Genomic DNA, 18,737 nt, shown 5'->3' on the forward strand with positions numbered 1-18,737 from the left:
TTTTTGAAGTTATGTGAAAACGTCACCGTGTTTGTTCAGGAAATAAACTACAGGGAGAAAGACCAATTCTTTAATTGTACAAAAAATGTACAGTTTATATTGTCAAAAAGGAGCATCCCTACATAATCTTTATCCCCCGAAGATATAAACAACAGAGGACGTCTCTACAATCTAATGCTTCCTTTTGAAGGAATTGTACAAAAAGCTTCAGGCTTTGGTCTAAGTGTTACAAGTGATGTGTGCGAAGTTTCAACAAGTGTTGACACTCTTCTCTGCATCTAGAACTTATACCAACTCCATTAAAAGAGGATCGCCTGCTGCCATTATTCTTATGAGCTTTATGAAGTCTTGCTCACTCGAGACATTCCATGGGTGAACAGCAGCTGCTTCCGGCGAATAGAATGTTGAGGAATTAGAAGGCTGTTTTCGCTTATATACCATTGAATTGAAGATGGAGTCAAAGTTATCTGCTGAATCCATTGCTAAAAAGATCATGGGTATTGCGACCTTTTGATGCATATCTAGATGGCCAATTAGATTCACAAGATCAATGTAGTCAGCTACAGATCTACGAGGTATGTAAAATACCTCAGAACTGCATAAGGTAAGGGTCATGTCACTCTTCATTGATTCCTTATAACTAACTTGGAAGTGAACTGGCATAGTAGCAACAACTTTCTTCACCATTTCTGCTTGTTGCACAAACCAATCCGATTTCCCAGAAACTGGAACAGAACTCCAGGACTTGGACACCTAATATCAGAGTATTAAAGAAAGATCATTATGGGTTTTGAAAACAAACACTCAGGCATGTCAAAAAGTGAGATGTCTAGAAAAATTCACTGAAAGGAAACCCTCTATTTTTTTTAGCAATATTTAAGTTAATTTTTTTTTGTTATGATTTTCTTATTCAGAGCATTTTCTAAGATTTAGAAACTAATTTCTATTAAATAGTGGTAAAGCAAAAATGGTAAAGCAAGGAAAAGGGTCTACACTCTAGTGCAAATGACATAGACTGTGTATGTAATTGATTAAGTGTCAGGAAATGACAATCATGAGTAGAAAAATAAGGGGAGGGAAGCCTCATGGTCTAATTACCTTGTTTGTAATCCAGAGCTTATCCTTATCTGCTTGTATTAAGTTCCAGTAATTAAGAATAGTATCATCTTGGAGGAACAGGAACCCTTCTGCACTCGTAAATCTATTCAATATGTTTGGGAGATGCCTGTAGAGAAAATTGATATGATATCAGAAAACATCTATATGATAAGTAATAACATGTGTATGATCTACAGAAATCATATAGATGAAAGCTGTATGAGTGATGAATACAGCTGTTACGTTACATTGCAAATAATGGTTTATGGTCACATCATTCATCTAACAATAGACCCATATGGCCTTATCTTACAATAAAAAAGGTATTAGCATTATAAAAATTATAGTTTGCTTGGAATAAAATCATAAATCAACAAGCAACCTCTTGATTTGACACTGATCCTAACTAAGCTTTAGCAGACCCTGCAACCTACTGATAACACAGCTGCCCATATGCATTTTTCTTAATCATTAGCGAACATGCTCGATCTCTAAAATCAGATGCCAGAGAAATATCACATAAAAATGACCTTTTCATGATATTCACAACTACATTATATTCTTGAGGTAGAGACTCGATCTTCTGATGTTAAACATCTATAAGCGAATGCTTAATCCCTTCTAAGGGGTTGCAGTAGTGTCATGACTAAAGAACTCTTATTCATCAACATGCATATAACTACCAAAAAGAAAAAGAAACAACAGCTAACTTCCGCAAACAAAGAAATTTGCATGTGATTCTATTACGGAAATAACAACTTACTTGTATACATGGTCAAGCTTGGCTTCTTCAACAGCAAGATCTACATTTTTCTGCTCCGACAAAATAATGACCGACTTAAATATCCTTCCATAGAGCAATCTCCACTCTAAAGCAGTACGCTCAATAGGGCCAGTACAGAACATTATAAGCACTACATTCCCAAAGTTCTTCCTCCACCTAATTAAATTTCCGATTTCATAATTTACTGTTCCACTTTCATCAACTCCAAGATGAACTGACGGTAACTTTTGAGGAATAAAGTCCTGCCTGTCTCCATGACCAATATTTGCCTGTGGCCTATCCAATTCAAGGGACATCAGCCTGGGCTGCTTGTACCCAACTGCAATCAAGTCTTGAAGCCAAGCAGCAGTAAACTTCACATCCTTCTCCGACCAAAAGCCTTCCTCAGCCATTGCAAAACTCAGCTCCAAAATTTTCTCAAAAAATCTATGCTTACTTGATCTCCAGGAGATCAAAAACTTAATTAAACGACCAACATTTACATGAAGATCTTTCTCTTCAGAAAAAGGGTAAGCTTCAACTCTATCATACCTATGTACAGTAGGGGGATATACAACAAGATAACCACCAATTTCCCATAAAAGCCTCTGGCCCCAATAACCCCTCAATACATCAGAAGCCATTGAACTTACAGAAACAGGAAGCATCAGACCCCAAAATGCCGATGAATGGTACATAGTATTAAAAGAATTAACTGGCGCCATAACACCTTGTGGCAGCGCCACTTTTGGAGAACGTTCATCAAACCTAATATCAAATCCATCCAAACCTGGCTTCCTAGTAAAATAAAACACCGAATCAATATCAGGAAGACCATTAGATATTCCCTGTTGAATAAATTGCTTCCCACCAAACACTTGATTATAATACAATTCATGACCAATATCACCAACATTCTCCAATGGCAATCCCCTCGGCCAAACCGACCTCTGCCCAAAATGAATGTACGGATTCACAACAGTCCTATTAGGATTTTCACGACCATACTGCAATATAACCTCTTGTCTAGCATTTTCTCCAACTAAATCCACATCAAAATGCTTCCCCAGATCATTACCAATCACCTCACCGCGATCATCAGCATCAAAGATCCTTTTCGCCCCATGTTGAATTGCAAACAAATACCCAACAGACTTTCTAACAAAAGAACCATAAGGCAAATAATCAACAACCCTAAACCCTAATTTAGCTTGCTGCTGCAGAGACAAAAAGATAGTACCTTTCAAGCTCCAATCATCCGGAGTCCTGGAATCCCCAATTGCTAGAACCTGCCATCCCTTAATCTTGGCAAGATTGCGAACTGAATCAGTCGGATAACTCTCCACAGACACCACAATCCAATTCTCCGATTGGAAATTAGCATAAGGGGTTGATTTATCTCGAATTTCCTCAACTTTAGTCCAATCCACAGCCGGAAAATGCAAAGTTTTCTCAATGGGTTTCGCCTGAGACTGAAAGCAAAGAAGCGCAGCCGAGTCACCCGCGTTGCGGAGAAAGAAAAGCGCTACAACAGTGGCAATCAGCAACCCCACAATGAAGACTTTGTAAAGATTATCATTGACCCAAGTGGAGAAATCAAGAGATTTGGACTCCGAGAAGCGACTTGGATGACGGCTCGTTGATTTTGATCCAGGCTCTCCTTTCGGGTTTACACGATCTTGGACCAACATTGAATCCAGTCTTAAAGACTCAGAAATAAACCAGAAATCAAAGCCTTCTTGTTTTCTTGTTTCTCCTCAATCAAATTCTTGTCTCACCAATTTGAGCTGTGCATAGAAAGTGGAAGTGAGGTGATAATGAACTCGGTGAGTGTGTGTATATATAGATTTGTGTGTATCGGTGAAAGTGAAAGAGGTGAAAATAGGAAATGTTGCCGACAAGTATGGGGATACTTGTGTTTGCTTAGGCTTGAATGCAACTCTCCTGCTCTGCCTCTTCTAGTTTTTTTAGTTGAGTGTGCGTTGGATGGGCCCCACTTGCTTTCTTTCTCCATCTATATTCCCCTTTGTTGGTTGGGCTTTCCATTTTTTCCTACCCTTCGCTTCTCATCCTTCTCACATGATCTTGATTTGTCAAAGAAATCCAAAATGATCTTAATTTGTTAAAAAAATCAAAATGTTCTTCTACTTTTCATTGAATTTCAATTCTACTACTTCTTAGGTTACATTTGTACTTTTTTTTATATGAACAAATTTGAAATCTATGATTACTATCCGGATCAAATATCATAATTAACTAATATAATTATAATTGATTATTTCTTATATGTTTTATCAAAGAAATGGCGGTGTTTATAACGTATGTTTAAAATTTTATATATTTTATCTCACCTAGTCACATGCAATTGATTTAGATTGGGGTGTACAAATTTGTGAATCCACTTGTACGTGTAGTCATTTCATTCATGTCCCCTTCCTACGAGTATATGAGCTAGCTTCTATAATATTTTCCTATATTTAAAAAGTATTATTTTAAGAAATGTTATTTACAATAACTATTCCTATAATATTTTCCTATATCTAAAAAGTATTATTTTAAGAAATGTTATTTATAATAATTATTCCTCTTCATTTTCGATTAATCCAGGGCCAATAAGTAAGAAAGCAACTGTGTTAATCATATCGAAACAATAGTTAATCTTAACTAGCATGAAAAATTATATTACAAGTCATCAAAAACTCATGTAGCTGTAATAACAACTACCAAGATCTCCATTCGTATATGTCGGCCGGTACATAAATTTTAATAAATTTAAAAATATTTAGATCGAAATCTAATCCAAATTTGTATATTTAAATCACCCAAATTTTAGATTTAAGTTTTTAGAGTATCATTAAATTTGCCTATATTACCACTTTTATGACACCATTTTTTAAAAGTGAAAAAATTTTGATTTAAAATTGGATATTAGTCCGGTTCTCGGGTAAGTCTAAAGTGGCAACCGTCAAGGGCTCAAATTTAGGAGGGGCTCAAAATTTTTTAGTTAAAATTCTATGAAGACCGGTTTTTTATTGAAAATCTCAAAGATCATGCATATTATACAACCAAAATATTACAAAAATTAACTTTTTACAAAAGCATGTTATATAGTGTTATTGTTTTATAAATCTGAAGAAAAAAAATGTACCTTTTACAATTTAGACATATTTTGCAGAACATATGTTCTCCAATATCATGCATGCAAAACATATATGATGTATAAAGAGTTTAATTAAATTCTGATTAGATATAATTTGTAAGATTATACGTTTTGTGTTTTAATTGCAGAACATGCATGGTCTCCAAAATTTTTAATATTATTATAATATCACCTTTTTTTTTGTAATGAAAGCAAATATTTAAATTGATTGATAAAAAATTAGAAGAGCCAAAATTGGTGTCGATGGCATTAGTGAAAAAATAATTATTCAAAGTTAAAATTGATAAAAATCTATTTGAAATTCTCAATTTCACGGAGAATGATAGAATTATCTTGCAATTTTATCGATAGAAAAGGGATTTCAATAAAACACTAATGATCATCACTATTGTATCTCAAAACCTTTTCTATAAATTGTTAGATAATGTATAAAATCATGATTTATAAATCATTTGTATTTTTTTATTATTTGTTAATAAATATTTGATAACTTTAAATATTTTTAAAAAAATTTAGAAGTGTCTCGGTTTATTTTCTGGCCTAGGGCTCCAGAAAGTTTAGGGTCGGATTTGGATATTAAAATTGATTAAATCATAATTTTATATTTTTACAAAAAGAGCAATTGTTATATTTTAATACATTGTTATTAATATTTGATTGTTTTGAATGAAATCTATGAGTATTTCAGACAAGTGATTTGTAACGATGCTCTAATGATGATTAAGGTTGAAAATATATAATTAATATTATAATCAAATCACCACAATAAATTTAAGCAAAAGTCTAACAAATATATGTGTTAAATTATATGATGTTTCAATATTTATGTCAAAGCATTATAAATAAATATATCACAATTAATTTGTTTAGAAATTCTCAAGATCAGAAACCTAATTAAAATTAAAAACATTACAAAGATGACAAAATAAAATTCTTTTGTAGATAGACTATAATAATCAAACTCTTGTGAATCATTTATTACATTATAATTTCAGTTTTTTTTTTCCAATTTTAGTTTATTACAAGATCAAAGTATCAAACCGAAAAAAACTCGCACAAGCATTTACCCTAAAAAAAACAAAGGGAAACAGAAGCTCTTATTGGCTATTTAAAAAAGTTTAAACCAACAGTTAGTTACAATTTGGGAAATTCAAAATTTCTGAAAACATCCCGCCATCAACAACAAAAAAGCAAATGAAAAACAAAATGGAAGCAGAAGCATCATCATTTCCATGTGAAGATGAACAAATAGTTGCTTCAGCTCTTCTTCTTCTCTCAACTCCTTCCATCTCTTCTTCTACTTCAAGGTAATTTCAATCACCGATCGATTATTTTTATTACTCCTCTTCATTTAAATTTGATTTCTGTTTTTGAATTTATATGATATAATAACACGAGCTTGTTGATTTTTGTTTGTTTTATGAATTTCTGTAGCTACGGTAACAACATGAATTTGCTTGTCGCTTCTTCGAAATCGTACAATTCGAGTACGAGTGTGATGACGATTGATGAAGCTTCTTCTTCAGCAAGTCTCAAAAGGCTCCGTGTTGTTGGCAAGTCTCCGATCTCTGTTGCTTCTCGTGAGATCAAGCTTAAGGTCATCGATTATCTCTACTTATTATCTCATGAATTATTTGTAATTGATATTGTTTGTTGAATTTCGGATGCTTTGATGTGTATTTTTGATTAGTTTTAGATGTATTTGTTGCCTAATATTATTGGATCATTGTGCTCTGTATAAGCTGAATTTTTGAATTTGAGATGTAGCTGTGAATCTTAAATGGCTTGGATATTGTGCTTCTTGAATCGATCAATCGAATTTTGAGAGCTATTTTCATAATTATCTGGTGTGCTTAGATTCCGGATGATTTGATATGCTTTTAATTAGTTTTAGCTAATATTTTTGCTTGATTTGCTCGGATCAACGTATTATGTAACTTCGTTATTTGAATTTGAGATGAAGCTGCGAATCTCGGATTATGTTCTGCTTTATCATTCATCTCAATATAATTTTGAGAGTTTATCGTCATAGTTGATCCTGTTTGTTCGGATTGCTGATGGATTATTAAGTTTTAATTTGTTTAGATGATTTTTGTGTGTGTATGTGCTTGGATCAACAGTACACTGTACATATATATTGAACTAGAGATGAAGCTTTGAATCTAAAAGGACTTGGATATTGTTCTGTTTTCTTAAATTGCTTTGAGCTGTGATCATCAGATTGTTGCTTATGTTAGTTTTTAATTTTTGTAGTATCGGACAATTGTCATTTGAATATGTTTAGTTTAGATTATAAGCTCGATTTCTGTTATGAAACTGTAGCAGTGATTGCCACTACATGCTCCGGGATTTTGCTTGAACAACATCGATTCTAGCTTTGATACTCTTACACTGCAATATCATATGTGAATCCTTTTTGATTGACAAATACTATAGCTGTTTTCCAATTTAATTTTCTGCTCTATGTCCTCTAATCCACGGGTTATTTGCTTGACATTGACTCGTACTTATTGTAATTTTAAACGTCGTACATCTGAATTTCAACCTGCTGAGTGAAAAACAAGTACATCATGCTCTGAGTATATTCTGTAAAAACTCTATCAGTCTTTGTTCGATTGAAGATCAGACTGGAGAGACGTTGATTTTCCAAATTGGCTTGTTTAATGGATTTTATGTTGCAGGTTGTAAGAAAGAGCCGGTCTAAGATTCTTCGAATTTCTGATTGCCAAAAAGCAAGTTCAGGAAAGTTGGCTACAGTTTCATGGGGATCCGAGACAAAGAGTGAGGCATCGTCGTGTTTGTCAAGTACCACCAGCACCTCGGTTTCCTCTGCACAGACCTGCAAGACTACAGCAAAAAACAAGGCGGTGGGAACTCCTCACCTGCACAGACGTGCTGATTCCATCATGAATCTGTTGGCTCATCGTGATGGTATTTCTGAAATTAGGATTCGTCAGTTTCTTGGTGATAGTCCTGATACCAGCAAAGCGTTAAGAATGTCAGATATCCTCTCTCACTCTCTAGACAAACATGCTGCAAGGCCTCTTTGATAAATATAAATGTTCAATATTTTGCTGGTGCTGCAGGTTGATGAAACAAGCTGCTGTGAAGAGGTCTGGAGCTGGAGGCAGATGTGACCCTTATATATACATGGTATTTCTACTAATACCAATATATATAGCAATACCTGTAATCTCAATACAAATTTATGCAATGTTTAAGTTTCTGTAAACTTATGATTTCTTATTATGTAATTGATTCTGTTTTGTTGCAGATAGCATGATGGGTGCTGTCCATTAACATATTACAAATCTCAAAGATACTTTAGTAATCCCACTTGCTAGTACATGGGAAAATTTTGTTATTAGAAAGTATGGCGAAGATGGTATAGAAGAATCACACTGCTGAACAATTCCATATTAAGAGAGGTTAAAATGTATAGCCTTACTGCAAATTATAGTTGTCTGTTAATACATTTTATACAAATATATTGTGGTCTGGTGATATAAACTATGCTTCTTTTGAGGCCCATGTTCTTTGCAGTCATTCATTTATATTGTTCAACATAGGAGCTGATAGTCAGGCTTAATTCTGTGAGCTCTGGTTTGATAAGGTGTTCCTTTCTTTTACAACTTAAGTAACTCTTATCATCTATCCCTTCATTAAAAGATAGCATCATTCTAACTAACTGGTCTAATGAATCACTGATGTTTTAAGTTTATAAATTTATATTGGTTATCATTGCATGATTGCATCTACTACATTGTTACCGGATTGCGGCAATGACTTTTGATTGCCTAGATACTAGCTAGATGGCTTATCTCTTAGATGTTACATTGAGTTAATTAATTTGTTTGCTGATAATTACTGCTTTTGGCTGATGGGAATTCTGCACAGATCTCATTACATTGAATTATTATTAAAATTTTGATGCTGCTGAATGTTCACTCATTAAACCACTTACAAAAAAACCTGTTGTTCTTTGACTGTTTGACATAAGATCGTAGCTTCTAGGTAGTAGGCAAAAGCACAGTGTGAAAAACTCATTTGATTGATCTATGGAGGGACCTGAAAGCTAACAGAAGTGGTTGATTTTGTTTTCATTGTACTCTGAAATATGTAACGGTCTCAATATACGGACTTCCTTCGAGGGCCCCTGATATTAATATTTCCATCAAAAAATCTCTAAGTTCCTTCTGACTTCTGTTCATTGAAGAAATCTTTCAGTTCCTTTTGTGTGCCGTGCAACACTGTGCCAGTATTTTTTATTGATCTGGCAACAAAGAAATATAAATACTTGGATCTGATAATTTAAGTGTTATGCTTATCATGCAAAGTGCAAACCCTAAATATATTTGTGCATACTATGATTTTTAGAACTGGGTTATATTTATGCAGCGCAAAAGAACCATTTCTTTGCATATGAGATGATAGTAGCATTGACTTGGTGATGATACTAATACTCTACTGAAGCTCTACTGAAGTGCACCTACACTCTGGTAATCTGTATATGCATATAAACTTATAAAGCACTCAGATTTAATTGGGGTGATAGCGGAATTTAATAGTTGTGTTTTTCATGGTTCGTTGGTGTTGCTACATATTATGATATTATGCATGTATTGATAAAGTTAGACATCTGCTGGAATAGCTCAGTTGGTTAGAGCGTGTGGCTGTTAACCACAAGGTCGGAGGTTCGACCCCTCCTTCTAGCGCATCTCTTTTTTCCTTTCCATTTTACCCCCCTGATTAGCAGGAGTTGCAGGTTACAGTAAAATCATCAGGTGTTAGTGTTAACTCTATAAAGAAACTTTCAGAAAATTATACCAACAGCAAGTTGCAAAATAAATGAGGTGCTACCTCTATATAAGCTTACTTAATGAACAGTCTTTTAAACCAATTCCTGCAGGGAGGAGGGAGTATTCCTCAATCTAAAACATTGTTCTCCAGATCTAATCTTCAGTATCTGAGAATAGGGGACACAACGATCTTCAATTTCTGACATTACAAGATGATAATCATAACACACATAGCCTAAATGCCTGATGATGCAATGATCGGAAACATCAACCAACAATCAACATGAACAACATGCTTAGAAGTAAGACGCAAGTTCTTTTAGACGATCTCCTGTACTTCACAAATAATAATATACACCCAGAACCAGAAGGTGATCATGAGTGGAAGTGCACTAAACAATAGCGAGGCATAGGATCACACTGCTCAAACCTCGCGTATATAAATACTTGTTGTAACATAAAATGATCACTTCTTTTACTTGCCAAAAGTTAAGTTGTATCTGATTTTGATTTTCCTGTAACTTTTAACAAGGTCAACGTGTAGTAGTTATCAAATAGGTTACTGTATCTTGTTAAAAACGATAGGAGATTTTATAACTTAATTTACCTGTACAAAAAATGCAACAAAGGGGTTCTTTGTAATTTATTGTGAAACACTAAAAATGGAGAAGGTGATGTGTTTTCTGGAATAAATAAACTCCATAAGGAAAGAATGAAGTGGGTCAAAACAAAGCTAACATAGTGTATAAATCATCAGTTATTACATGGAGTACAACAGAAATCATGTCGGCAAACATATAAAGCTCACTTTTGTCTCTTTAGTAGTTTCCAGATACAGTTACAAAAAGAAGTTACAGCTAGGTTTATATTCCTAATAGACGATAAAAACCACAGATGTAGTAATATTTGGCTTTCTGATAAGCAGGATCAGCTTATGGTTTTATACTCTAGCAGGCCAGACTCTAACATTGTCCAAAACAGGGCCACAAATATGACCCCAGTCGTTAATTTTAGTGTGATAATATGCACTGAAGAATGTGATCCTTGTCCTATCTGATATAGCCCGGAACCTGAGACTAGCAGATTTATATCCTCCTTTCCCCTGAGATGTGAAATTAGCCTTCACAGTATCTTTAGCCGCAAATGCTTCAATCACCATTGTTGCGTGGCAACCATTCTTTGCATCTCCAATTGTGAAGGTTAGGTCATAGAGCTTGTTACTCACTGTCCTTACAACTTGTGCAATGGCACTTTCTCTTCCTCCAACTATTTCAATTGCAGCGCTTCCCGATGGGACTGAAAAGTGCTTTGAGTCAATGTACTTGACTGGTTTCAAGGACTCGACGATCCATCCAGGAAGTGGTGAAATCAGATCTTGTTGTTTTGGAAGGAGAAGAACTCCGGTTGAGAAGTTCTTGAACACATGCGGACCAGTCTCAAAGCCACCGTTTTTCACCAAATTACCTGTGCTCATAGAGTAATAAGATTAATCACTTCAGCAAATGAGTCAGAGTCAATTATCAATTCAGTGAGTACATTACAAACTTAAGAACAAGTAGAGAAGAAAAAGGCCAGACTGACCTTTGCTATACTTGAGAGGGAGTATCTCCTTGATTGCAATAGCATCTAAGAGAGGACCACAAGTAGGATCTTCTTGAATACCAGGGTTATGGAAGGTGACCTTTTCGCTAGAAGAAGAAGCCTTAAAAGCCCAAGCATAAGTGTCTGCCCCATCACTGCTGAATAAGGTCTGAATGGGGAGGTCACTTGACCGACCAGAGGCCGAAACTCTCAGGATCTCATCTTGGGCACAAGTCCTCGTAGCTGAAAATGTTAGTGAGTATATGGATCCCGGCTTCAGATCAGACACAATCTGAGATATGGAAGCTTCATTTCCTAGTCTGGCTGCATGCGCCCCACGAGGGATTGCAAAGTAGAAGCCACCTGGCTGTGGTCCACCCGAGACATACTCAACCAAGCCACTGATCTCCCATTTGGGCAGTGAGTACTTCCCTATAATCGTTGTTTTCTTCATGTCTGATCGCTTTGGTCCAAGCTCAAAGTTGCCATTTGCCAGATATCCTGCAACATATGTTAAAAAATCAATCCAACTAACAGTAATGAGTGCAAAAATGGAAAAAAGAAGCTACTTATAAGTGCTTACCATCAAGATATGGAGGGATAGCTGCAAATGCAAAGCTGACAAAGAGGGAGAACACCAAGACAAGACAAAGCGAGAGAGAAGAAGCCATTATAGCTATCTTGAAGATTGCGATTGCAGAAGATCTTCAAGTTAGAGATGCCCCAGGAAATGCAGAGAGGCCGGATATATATAATGTAAAAAGATACTTAAAATAGTTTGATTTGAAAGGCGAGGGGTGGGAAGTGGCACGTTAAAGTAGCATTAGTTTAGGCGTAAGATGTGTTAAGTGTTGATCGTCTCACTTTCCTTTCTCCACTTCTCACTATAGCATATCAGCATATGATTAACAATTTTCTCTACATTTTTAATCTTTGGTCATTAAATTCTAATTAAGACAATTACGAATGCCTATGAAACTATACCTTGCTTTGCCATGAAAAAATGAAACATTAAAAGCCATGAATCTCAGATTAGGACAAAACAAAACAACTCCCACTTGTACGAACAAGACAATGTCCTTTACATGTTAAATTAGCACAGATCAATCAGTAATTCATGCTATCAGTATACATTAGCAGAGGGTATACCCTCAGATAACAAAGAAACTCACAGTTTCAGAGTCTTGATCGATATATGACCCGCGTTTGAGTATTTAAATTTTTCCAAAGTATCACCGAAAAATATGAAATATGATTCTCAACTAAAATTTTCTCAGGTAACACTAAAATTTCCGAAATAAGCATTTTGACCTTTCATATCATCAAGAGAATCGGAGTATCCACCAAATTCCGCTTAGTTTATTCTATTAGTCCACAATGCCCACCTAAACTTGTGTTGCATACTTTATGTTTCAACGAAATCGACATGAAAGAATAAAGAAAGAAGAGATTTACATATTTTACATTATTACAGTGGAACTGGACGGTGTGAGGACCCATGGTGTTTCTTCAGTCTTCCCCAGTCAGGCCGTGATTCGCTCTGTTTCTTTGAATTTTGAATTGCAATTTGTTCAGTGCTTTCACAAAAGTGTTTGTTCGAAACTGTTCTCGTCTCTTTACCACGTGCATTCCGTTCCTATCCGTACTTTTCAATTAGTACTAGATGTTTATTATTACAACTGGATCTTATCTTCAACCAACGTTAACCTGATTGACGGACAGGTTTATCAAATACACATGCCTAGTATCTTCTTTTTCACGTCTTTGGACTTTAGAGCGTGGAGATTTCAAATTTGAATCGATGAAGAAAAAGAAAATGTGTATTACATGATACAGATTATTTCGTCTTAAGTGACTAATATTACAGAGAGCGTCTGGAGACGGCGAAAACTCTGACATTATCCAGTACAGGGCCACAAAAATGACCGTAGTCATTGATTTTTGTATGATAGAACGCGCTGTAGAATGTGATTCTTGTTCTGTTTGAAATTGCTTGAAACCTGAGACTTGCGGTTTTGTAGTAGCCCTTTCCTTGAGATGTGAATGGAACTTTTAAGACGCTTCTGGCGGCGAAGGCTTCTATTGTCATTGTTCCATGGCAGCCGTTCTTTGCATCTCCGATGGTGAATAGGAGGTTGTAGTGTTTATTTGGCACAGTTCTTATGATTTGCGCAATGGCGCATTCTCTGCCTCCGATTAGTTCAATCGCGGCTTGTCCTGAGGGAACGAAGAAGTGCTTCGAGTCAACGTACTTGACAGGTTTGATGGACTCGATTATCCATCCTGGAAGTGGTGAGTATAGGTCTTGGACTTTTGGGAGGAGGAGAACCCCTGTGGAGAAGTTCTTGAACACATGAGGACCAATCTCGAATCCGCCATTTTTCACTAAATTACCTGCATAAATCAATGAAACAATCATCATTAAATAACCAATGGTAAAGAGGTACTCATCAGATGTCTTATACTGAGAATTTCATTTGTTTCTGAGTTCTACAAGAACTTTACTAAAGATTAATTACACGGGGACGGGGATGTACCTTTCGCGTACTTGGGACACGGGAGCATCTCCTTGATTGCAACAGCATCCAGGAGAGGGCCACAAGTGGGATCCTCTTGAATGCCAGGGTTATGAAAGGTGAGCTTAACTGTATTGGAATTTGCCTTGAAAGCCCAAGCATACGTGTCACCTCCATCGCTGCTATACAATGTCTGAATCGGAAGATCACTTGATTGTCCGGGGACAGAAACTGTCAGCACCTCATCCTGGGCACAAGTTCTGGTAGCTGCAAATGTGAGAGAATAAACTTTGCCTGGTTTGACATTAAGAACCTGTGATATGGAACCATCATTGCCTAGCCTTGCTGCATGAGCTCCCCGAGGGATTGCAAAATAAAAGCCTCCTGGCTGCGGGCCACCTGAGACATACTCTACTAGACCATTGATCTCCCAACGAGGCAAGGAAAACTTGCCAATGATCACCGTGTTCTTCAGGTCCGACGGCCTCGGGCTTTGCTCAAAGTTGCCATTGGCAAGTAACCCTGAAACACAACAATGTCACTAACAGATAGTGCAACTATAAACAAATGCAAGCCAAAATTAATTTCAAGGCAAGGAAGTTGTTACCGTCAAGATATGGAGCATTAGCTGCCAGACAAAGAGAGGTGAACAGAGAATGAAGCAGCAGAAAGCTTATAGAGAGAAAGGTAGCCGCCATTTTCATCTAACAAAGCACTATTGGCTCGAGAGCTGAAGATACTTGTGATAACTCATAAGAGGTCGAGATCATATATACTGTAGGTGCATTACAGAGCCATGTTCGTTACCACGAAAGCAGGCGCAAGCTACGTATTATTGTACCTTACTGCATCAGTTGATATATAAACATGACTGATCTGAGATCGCCCGGCTATCTTGCTACTAGGTCGGGAGCTCACCCCTCATCTTTTTCTTTACCATGATTCGCTCCGCAAAAATTATAGATTGCTAATGCATAGTCACTTCTTTGACTTAAAGTGAATAAGTAGTCTGACAAAAATTAAGTACGAGTACTTTGCAATAGCCAGATATGACTCGTCGCCATAAAAGTTCTGCACTGATCTGAGAGATTGTGTTTAATATACTTCTTTAATATACTTCTTTTAACAATTTACTTAACAAACTTATATATAGGTCACTGTTCCATATATAAAACGAATCCTCGTACATCTATATATAAACACCGGATGCAGCCAATTGGATCAAGGCAGGTGAGTTAGAGTCAAGCTCTTCAAGAACTTGGATCAAATTGAATTACCTGGTGGTAAACATGATACTTGTTCATACTCGACCTTGAGCTAGAGTCCAAGCCGTCCCCAATCCCCATTTTATCAAGTTGAGTTTGAACCCAACCGATTTGAGTTACAACTCTAAGCTCAACTCTACCACTAGATGAGACAAAATCTGAGAAAATGATGAGCTGTTAGTCTCTTCTCATCAACTTTCTCAAGGAGAGAGCTTATCTGTCTGCACCTTAAAAAAGTTAATGGCAAAAAAAGGCTAAATTTGTAAGCTTATATGCGAGCCTCTCCAAAAAAATATAAATTAAAAACTATATGGTTGCTAGTGAGTTATATGCTAAATAAAATAAAATACAAAAGCCTATAACAAAGGAAGCAATGAGTACAGCTTTCTCAAGAAAAACTTATTTCAATTCAAGGTGTAGCATAAAAATTAATAAGCTTTAAAATTGAGGGTAAAAAATACCCCATGGCCTGTCAATTTAACAAAGGCATACCCTTATTATCCATGCCAACCAGGCATTCACGGTCTGATACATAACCAACTAGAGAAAATACAATTGTGGACTCAAATGCAATTATCAAAAAACCATTAAAAATCCAGGCTAGTACTTAAAGCTTCATTCTTCTGCTTTAACTATGAAGTTCTGGCGGCTGATAGGATTCATAACTACAGGAGGACCTGCAGTTCTGGGCCATGCTTGAAACTTTTTCTCAGTCTCTGCTGCCCATTCTTTGTTAGAAACAGTACCTGGTGTGGTGCCTGATTCCAAAAACTAGTTAGATGAGTGAAACTACCAGAAGTCCATGACACCAGAAAAAATGGACAATGCATTGTTAAAATTATAAACTTACCTCCAAATATTTTCCTATCAGCAATAATATAGTCACATGTAAACGCAACTACAAATGATGCGGCAATGGCACCGGTTATCTTGACAGCTGACATGTTCAGAGTTCAGACTGCAACAAGGTAGAAGGCTGATGTAAGGTTAAATTTAACATGAGGCGCTGAAAAGCTTAGCTAAACAGACTAAAAGCAACACACTTAAATATTACATTTCAGTTTTAACTGGTAGGCTCTTTTGACAATAATCTAACCATACACTTCACATGAAGTAAAGAACTGCAAGAAAGTATAAATATATATAGGAGTGAAGCCTACAGAGGTATGCCTATACTAAACTCTGCCAAAGAATATCATGCTACAAACTTTGTTCCTAAAATGATTTTCTTCCTTGTTCTATGTACAATAAGTATTCTTCTAATTCAATTAGGTTTCCTTATTGCGGTGGGGTGATTTAAGTTGACATGACAATGGACATTCAGAGGAACTCGACTGTACTTAATTAGAATTTGGGGTGAGTTCTCGCAGAGGCATTTTGTCCCCGGGATTATTCTTGGAGTACTCGAGATAAAGGTCCTGGCATGGGCTAAAGTCTTGTAATTAACTTTATTTCACATCAATATGTATTAAAATCACAAACTTGGGGCAACTGAACGTCGTAAAGCTTAATTCCACCTTAACCATTATTTCTTATTTTTCTTAAATTAACCTGATAATCTATCCTCCCATCCCATCCGCCACTCTCTGCAAGTACATTATGATACTCCCTCCGTCCCAGTCAATAGTATACATTGGGGGACGGGGGCGCGGCACGGACTTTAATGCTTCAATATAGTATAGTTCTGTAAATTATTTTTAAAATTTTCTTTTTCTGTTTATACAAAAAAAGAAAATCTTAAAAATAAGTTGTAGAACTATGTTTTATAAGTGCCTTAAAAAGCGTGTCGAGCAGTGAAAAGAAAACGTATACAATTGACTGGGGCAGAGGGAGTACTCTTCTCGAAATTGAGAAAAGTTATTAAGCTGTGTACAGTTCTGTATTATCGAAAACAACCTAGATTCGAAATTCAATCCAAATCCTCGCTGTTCCAAAATAAATGAAACGAATAGTTTAAAAGATTAAAAACCTAACCATCATACAATTAAAAGGCCAAAGAAACAGATCTAAGCAAGCATAAAATTGTAGATCAAAACTGATTGATAGGCGCAAGCATTTCAACATAAACAGAGACTAAACAAGGTCAACTATAGATGATTGTAAGATTGTAATATCATACAGAGATGAGACGATTGAAACGAAATCGGTTTTCGGGGGAGGTGTATAAAATTGCATACAATTATAAATACAGAAAAAGCGAGATATATACAGAGGCTTACCAGTTGATTGATTTGTAGAGAGAGGAGTTGTCTGCCTCAGGCGATTTGTATCGATTTTGGTCTTCCACAAAATTCGTCTGCTCTCGCAATTGCTACTGCTAAATTACGCGACTATCCCTTTCTAGTTTTTATCAGGCCTCTCGGGCTGGGAAGGTCTTCACCTTTGGGCTTTTTGTTAAGTCCACCTGTTTTTTCTGGATAAACAAACCCATATTCTACCGGTGCATTTACGTTTTTCCTGGGACCGGTCCATTACTTCATTTAAGATTGTTACAAATTGTTGTGCAATTAGAAAAAGTGCTGTTAATAAAGTGCTGTTGTAGAAATCAGATAATTGTTTAGTAATTTTTTTGATATGTGCTTATTTTGAGTTATAAAATAAAAAAATTAATGTTTTTGGTGAGATTTGATATTGAAATCTGTAACAACTTCCTGCAAAAGCTGAAAAGCAGCTTTTTCTAAAAGTAGGGCTGTAAAATGATCCGGGTGATCCCGGGTACCCCTCTGCTCAAGTACCGGATCATATTATTTTTAGGTTGTCCAGATTTGGATCCGGGATCGTTTTATTCGGGTATAAACCGATCCCGGGTATTTGAGATTCGGATCCGAACCGGATATGATCCAGTATCGTATTTTCTATTTTTTAACCGGGTAGTTTATGATCCATCGAATATGAGCCGGATATGATCCACTAACATCAAATATCATTATTATTTCAGTTGTTCAAATAATTATCATTTAGTCCAAGTAAACATAATATTATAAAGTATAATAATTTTGAATTAAAACTTGTAGTTATGTGTTGGTATATGTCATTTATTAAATATATATGAAGATAATAAGCATTATCACATTAAATAAATCATATTTTATGAAGATATAAACTTAAATAAGATAATACAATTTTATAAAATGATGACTATTTACTTGCAAATATGATGGTGTTAAAATATAATAGGTATATGAGTTTGAATCGAATATGAACCGTGGATCATATTCGGTTATTCGGGTAAGATCATATTATGAAAAATTATATGAGACCGAATCTGAGCGGGTATAGGTGTGCTCGTATCCGGGATCATATATTATACGGGCTTAATTTTTCCGCCAGATTTGGATCGTTTTCAAAACGGATATGAGACATGTATCATATTTTCGAACCGAATATGAGCCGAGACACCGGATAGTCCGTATCAATTTACAGCCCTATCTAAAAGTACGGAGAAACCGGTTTTTTATAAAAGCAGCTTTTCAGCCAAAAACTGTTGTTCAGAAAAGCTGTTTTTAGATTTATCAAACAGTTTTTCACCTGCTTTTCAGCAAAAAGTTGCTGCTG

At 35.8% G+C, this 18,737-nt stretch overlaps 5 protein-coding genes and 1 non-coding gene across 7 annotated transcripts; 2 read left to right on the forward strand and 4 right to left on the reverse strand.

Moving 5' to 3' along the window:
* Positions 1-48: 48 nt before the first annotated feature.
* On the reverse strand, positions 49-3,924 carry LOC108218052 (probable glycosyltransferase STELLO1). Its single transcript, XM_017390974.2, has 3 exons — positions 1,862-3,924; positions 1,099-1,225; positions 49-753 (listed from the first exon to the last, which is right to left on the reverse strand). The coding sequence occupies exons 1-3, from the start codon at positions 3,550-3,552 to the stop codon at positions 286-288; spliced, it is 2,286 nt and encodes a 761-aa protein (XP_017246463.1). The 5' UTR covers positions 3,553-3,924; the 3' UTR covers positions 49-285.
* A 2,226-nt stretch (positions 3,925-6,150) lies between these two features.
* Positions 6,151-8,687, forward strand: LOC108217438 (uncharacterized). Its single transcript, XM_017390270.2, has 5 exons — positions 6,151-6,328; positions 6,456-6,618; positions 7,703-8,019; positions 8,108-8,174; positions 8,296-8,687. The coding sequence occupies exons 1-5, from the start codon at positions 6,216-6,218 to the stop codon at positions 8,302-8,304; spliced, it is 669 nt and encodes a 222-aa protein (XP_017245759.2). The 5' UTR covers positions 6,151-6,215; the 3' UTR covers positions 8,305-8,687.
* A 975-nt stretch (positions 8,688-9,662) lies between these two features.
* On the forward strand, positions 9,663-9,736 carry TRNAN-GUU (transfer RNA asparagine (anticodon GUU)). Its single transcript has one exon. It is a non-coding gene; the product is annotated as a tRNA-Asn (tRNA).
* Positions 9,737-10,533: 797 nt separating this feature from the next.
* On the reverse strand, positions 10,534-12,196 carry LOC108216645 (protein TEEBE). The gene is made up of 3 exons (XM_017389470.2): positions 11,985-12,196; positions 11,402-11,902; positions 10,534-11,284 (listed from the first exon to the last, which is right to left on the reverse strand). Exons 1-3 carry the CDS (start codon positions 12,070-12,072, stop codon positions 10,761-10,763), a joined length of 1,113 nt encoding a protein of 370 aa, XP_017244959.1. The 5' UTR covers positions 12,073-12,196; the 3' UTR covers positions 10,534-10,760.
* A 984-nt stretch (positions 12,197-13,180) lies between these two features.
* Positions 13,181-15,456, reverse strand: LOC108216281 (protein TEEBE). The gene is made up of 3 exons (XM_017388995.2): positions 14,525-15,456; positions 13,939-14,439; positions 13,181-13,795 (listed from the first exon to the last, which is right to left on the reverse strand). The coding sequence occupies exons 1-3, from the start codon at positions 14,619-14,621 to the stop codon at positions 13,263-13,265; spliced, it is 1,131 nt and encodes a 376-aa protein (XP_017244484.1). The 5' UTR covers positions 14,622-15,456; the 3' UTR covers positions 13,181-13,262.
* A 143-nt stretch (positions 15,457-15,599) lies between these two features.
* Positions 15,600-17,558, reverse strand: LOC108216282 (uncharacterized). 2 transcript variants are annotated; one of them, XM_017388996.2, is made up of 3 exons: positions 17,402-17,558; positions 16,033-16,140; positions 15,600-15,940 (listed from the first exon to the last, which is right to left on the reverse strand). In XM_017388996.2, exons 2-3 carry the CDS (start codon positions 16,124-16,126, stop codon positions 15,798-15,800), a joined length of 237 nt encoding a protein of 78 aa, XP_017244485.1. In that variant the 5' UTR covers positions 16,127-16,140; positions 17,402-17,558; the 3' UTR covers positions 15,600-15,797. The 2 variants fall into 2 exon arrangements, with proteins under 2 accessions (XP_017244485.1, XP_017244486.1); XM_017388997.2 differs by having other exon boundaries at positions 16,033-16,158; positions 17,402-17,534.
* Between the last annotated feature and the right edge of the window lie 1,179 nt (positions 17,559-18,737).

Source organism: Daucus carota, chromosome 4, assembly GCF_001625215.2.
Source record: "Daucus carota subsp. sativus chromosome 4, DH1 v3.0, whole genome shotgun sequence".
Taxonomy (NCBI): Eukaryota; Viridiplantae; Streptophyta; class Magnoliopsida; order Apiales; family Apiaceae; genus Daucus; species Daucus carota.

Coding starts and splice junctions, on each gene's coding strand:
- LOC108216645 (XM_017389470.2), bottom strand. CDS start 12,072: ATGGCTTCTTCTCTCTCGCTTTGTCTTGTCTTGGTGTTCTCCCTCTTT. Junction 11,903..11,984: donor TATCCCTCCATATCTTGATG/GTAAGCACTTAT, acceptor CATATGTTGCAG/GATATCTGGCAAATGGCAAC. Junction 11,285..11,401: donor CCCTCTCAAGTATAGCAAAG/GTCAGTCTGGCC, acceptor CTATGAGCACAG/GTAATTTGGTGAAAAACGGT.
- LOC108218052 (XM_017390974.2), bottom strand. CDS start 3,552: ATGTTGGTCCAAGATCGTGTAAACCCGAAAGGAGAGCCTGGATCAAAA. Junction 1,226..1,861: donor AAGCTTGACCATGTATACAA/GTAAGTTGTTAT, acceptor TTTTCTCTACAG/GCATCTCCCAAACATATTGA. Junction 754..1,098: donor AGCTCTGGATTACAAACAAG/GTAATTAGACCA, acceptor CTCTGATATTAG/GTGTCCAAGTCCTGGAGTTC.
- LOC108216281 (XM_017388995.2), bottom strand. CDS start 14,621: ATGAAAATGGCGGCTACCTTTCTCTCTATAAGCTTTCTGCTGCTTCAT. Junction 14,440..14,524: donor TAATGCTCCATATCTTGACG/GTAACAACTTCC, acceptor GTTGTGTTTCAG/GGTTACTTGCCAATGGCAAC. Junction 13,796..13,938: donor GTGTCCCAAGTACGCGAAAG/GTACATCCCCGT, acceptor TGATTTATGCAG/GTAATTTAGTGAAAAATGGC.
- LOC108217438 (XM_017390270.2), top strand. CDS start 6,216: ATGAAAAACAAAATGGAAGCAGAAGCATCATCATTTCCATGTGAAGAT. Junction 6,619..7,702: donor CTCGTGAGATCAAGCTTAAG/GTCATCGATTAT, acceptor TTTATGTTGCAG/GTTGTAAGAAAGAGCCGGTC. Junction 8,020..8,107: donor ACCAGCAAAGCGTTAAGAAT/GTCAGATATCCT, acceptor CTGGTGCTGCAG/GTTGATGAAACAAGCTGCTG.
- LOC108216282 (XM_017388996.2), bottom strand. CDS start 16,126: ATGTCAGCTGTCAAGATAACCGGTGCCATTGCCGCATCATTTGTAGTT. Junction 15,941..16,032: donor TGATAGGAAAATATTTGGAG/GTAAGTTTATAA, acceptor TTTTGGAATCAG/GCACCACACCAGGTACTGTT.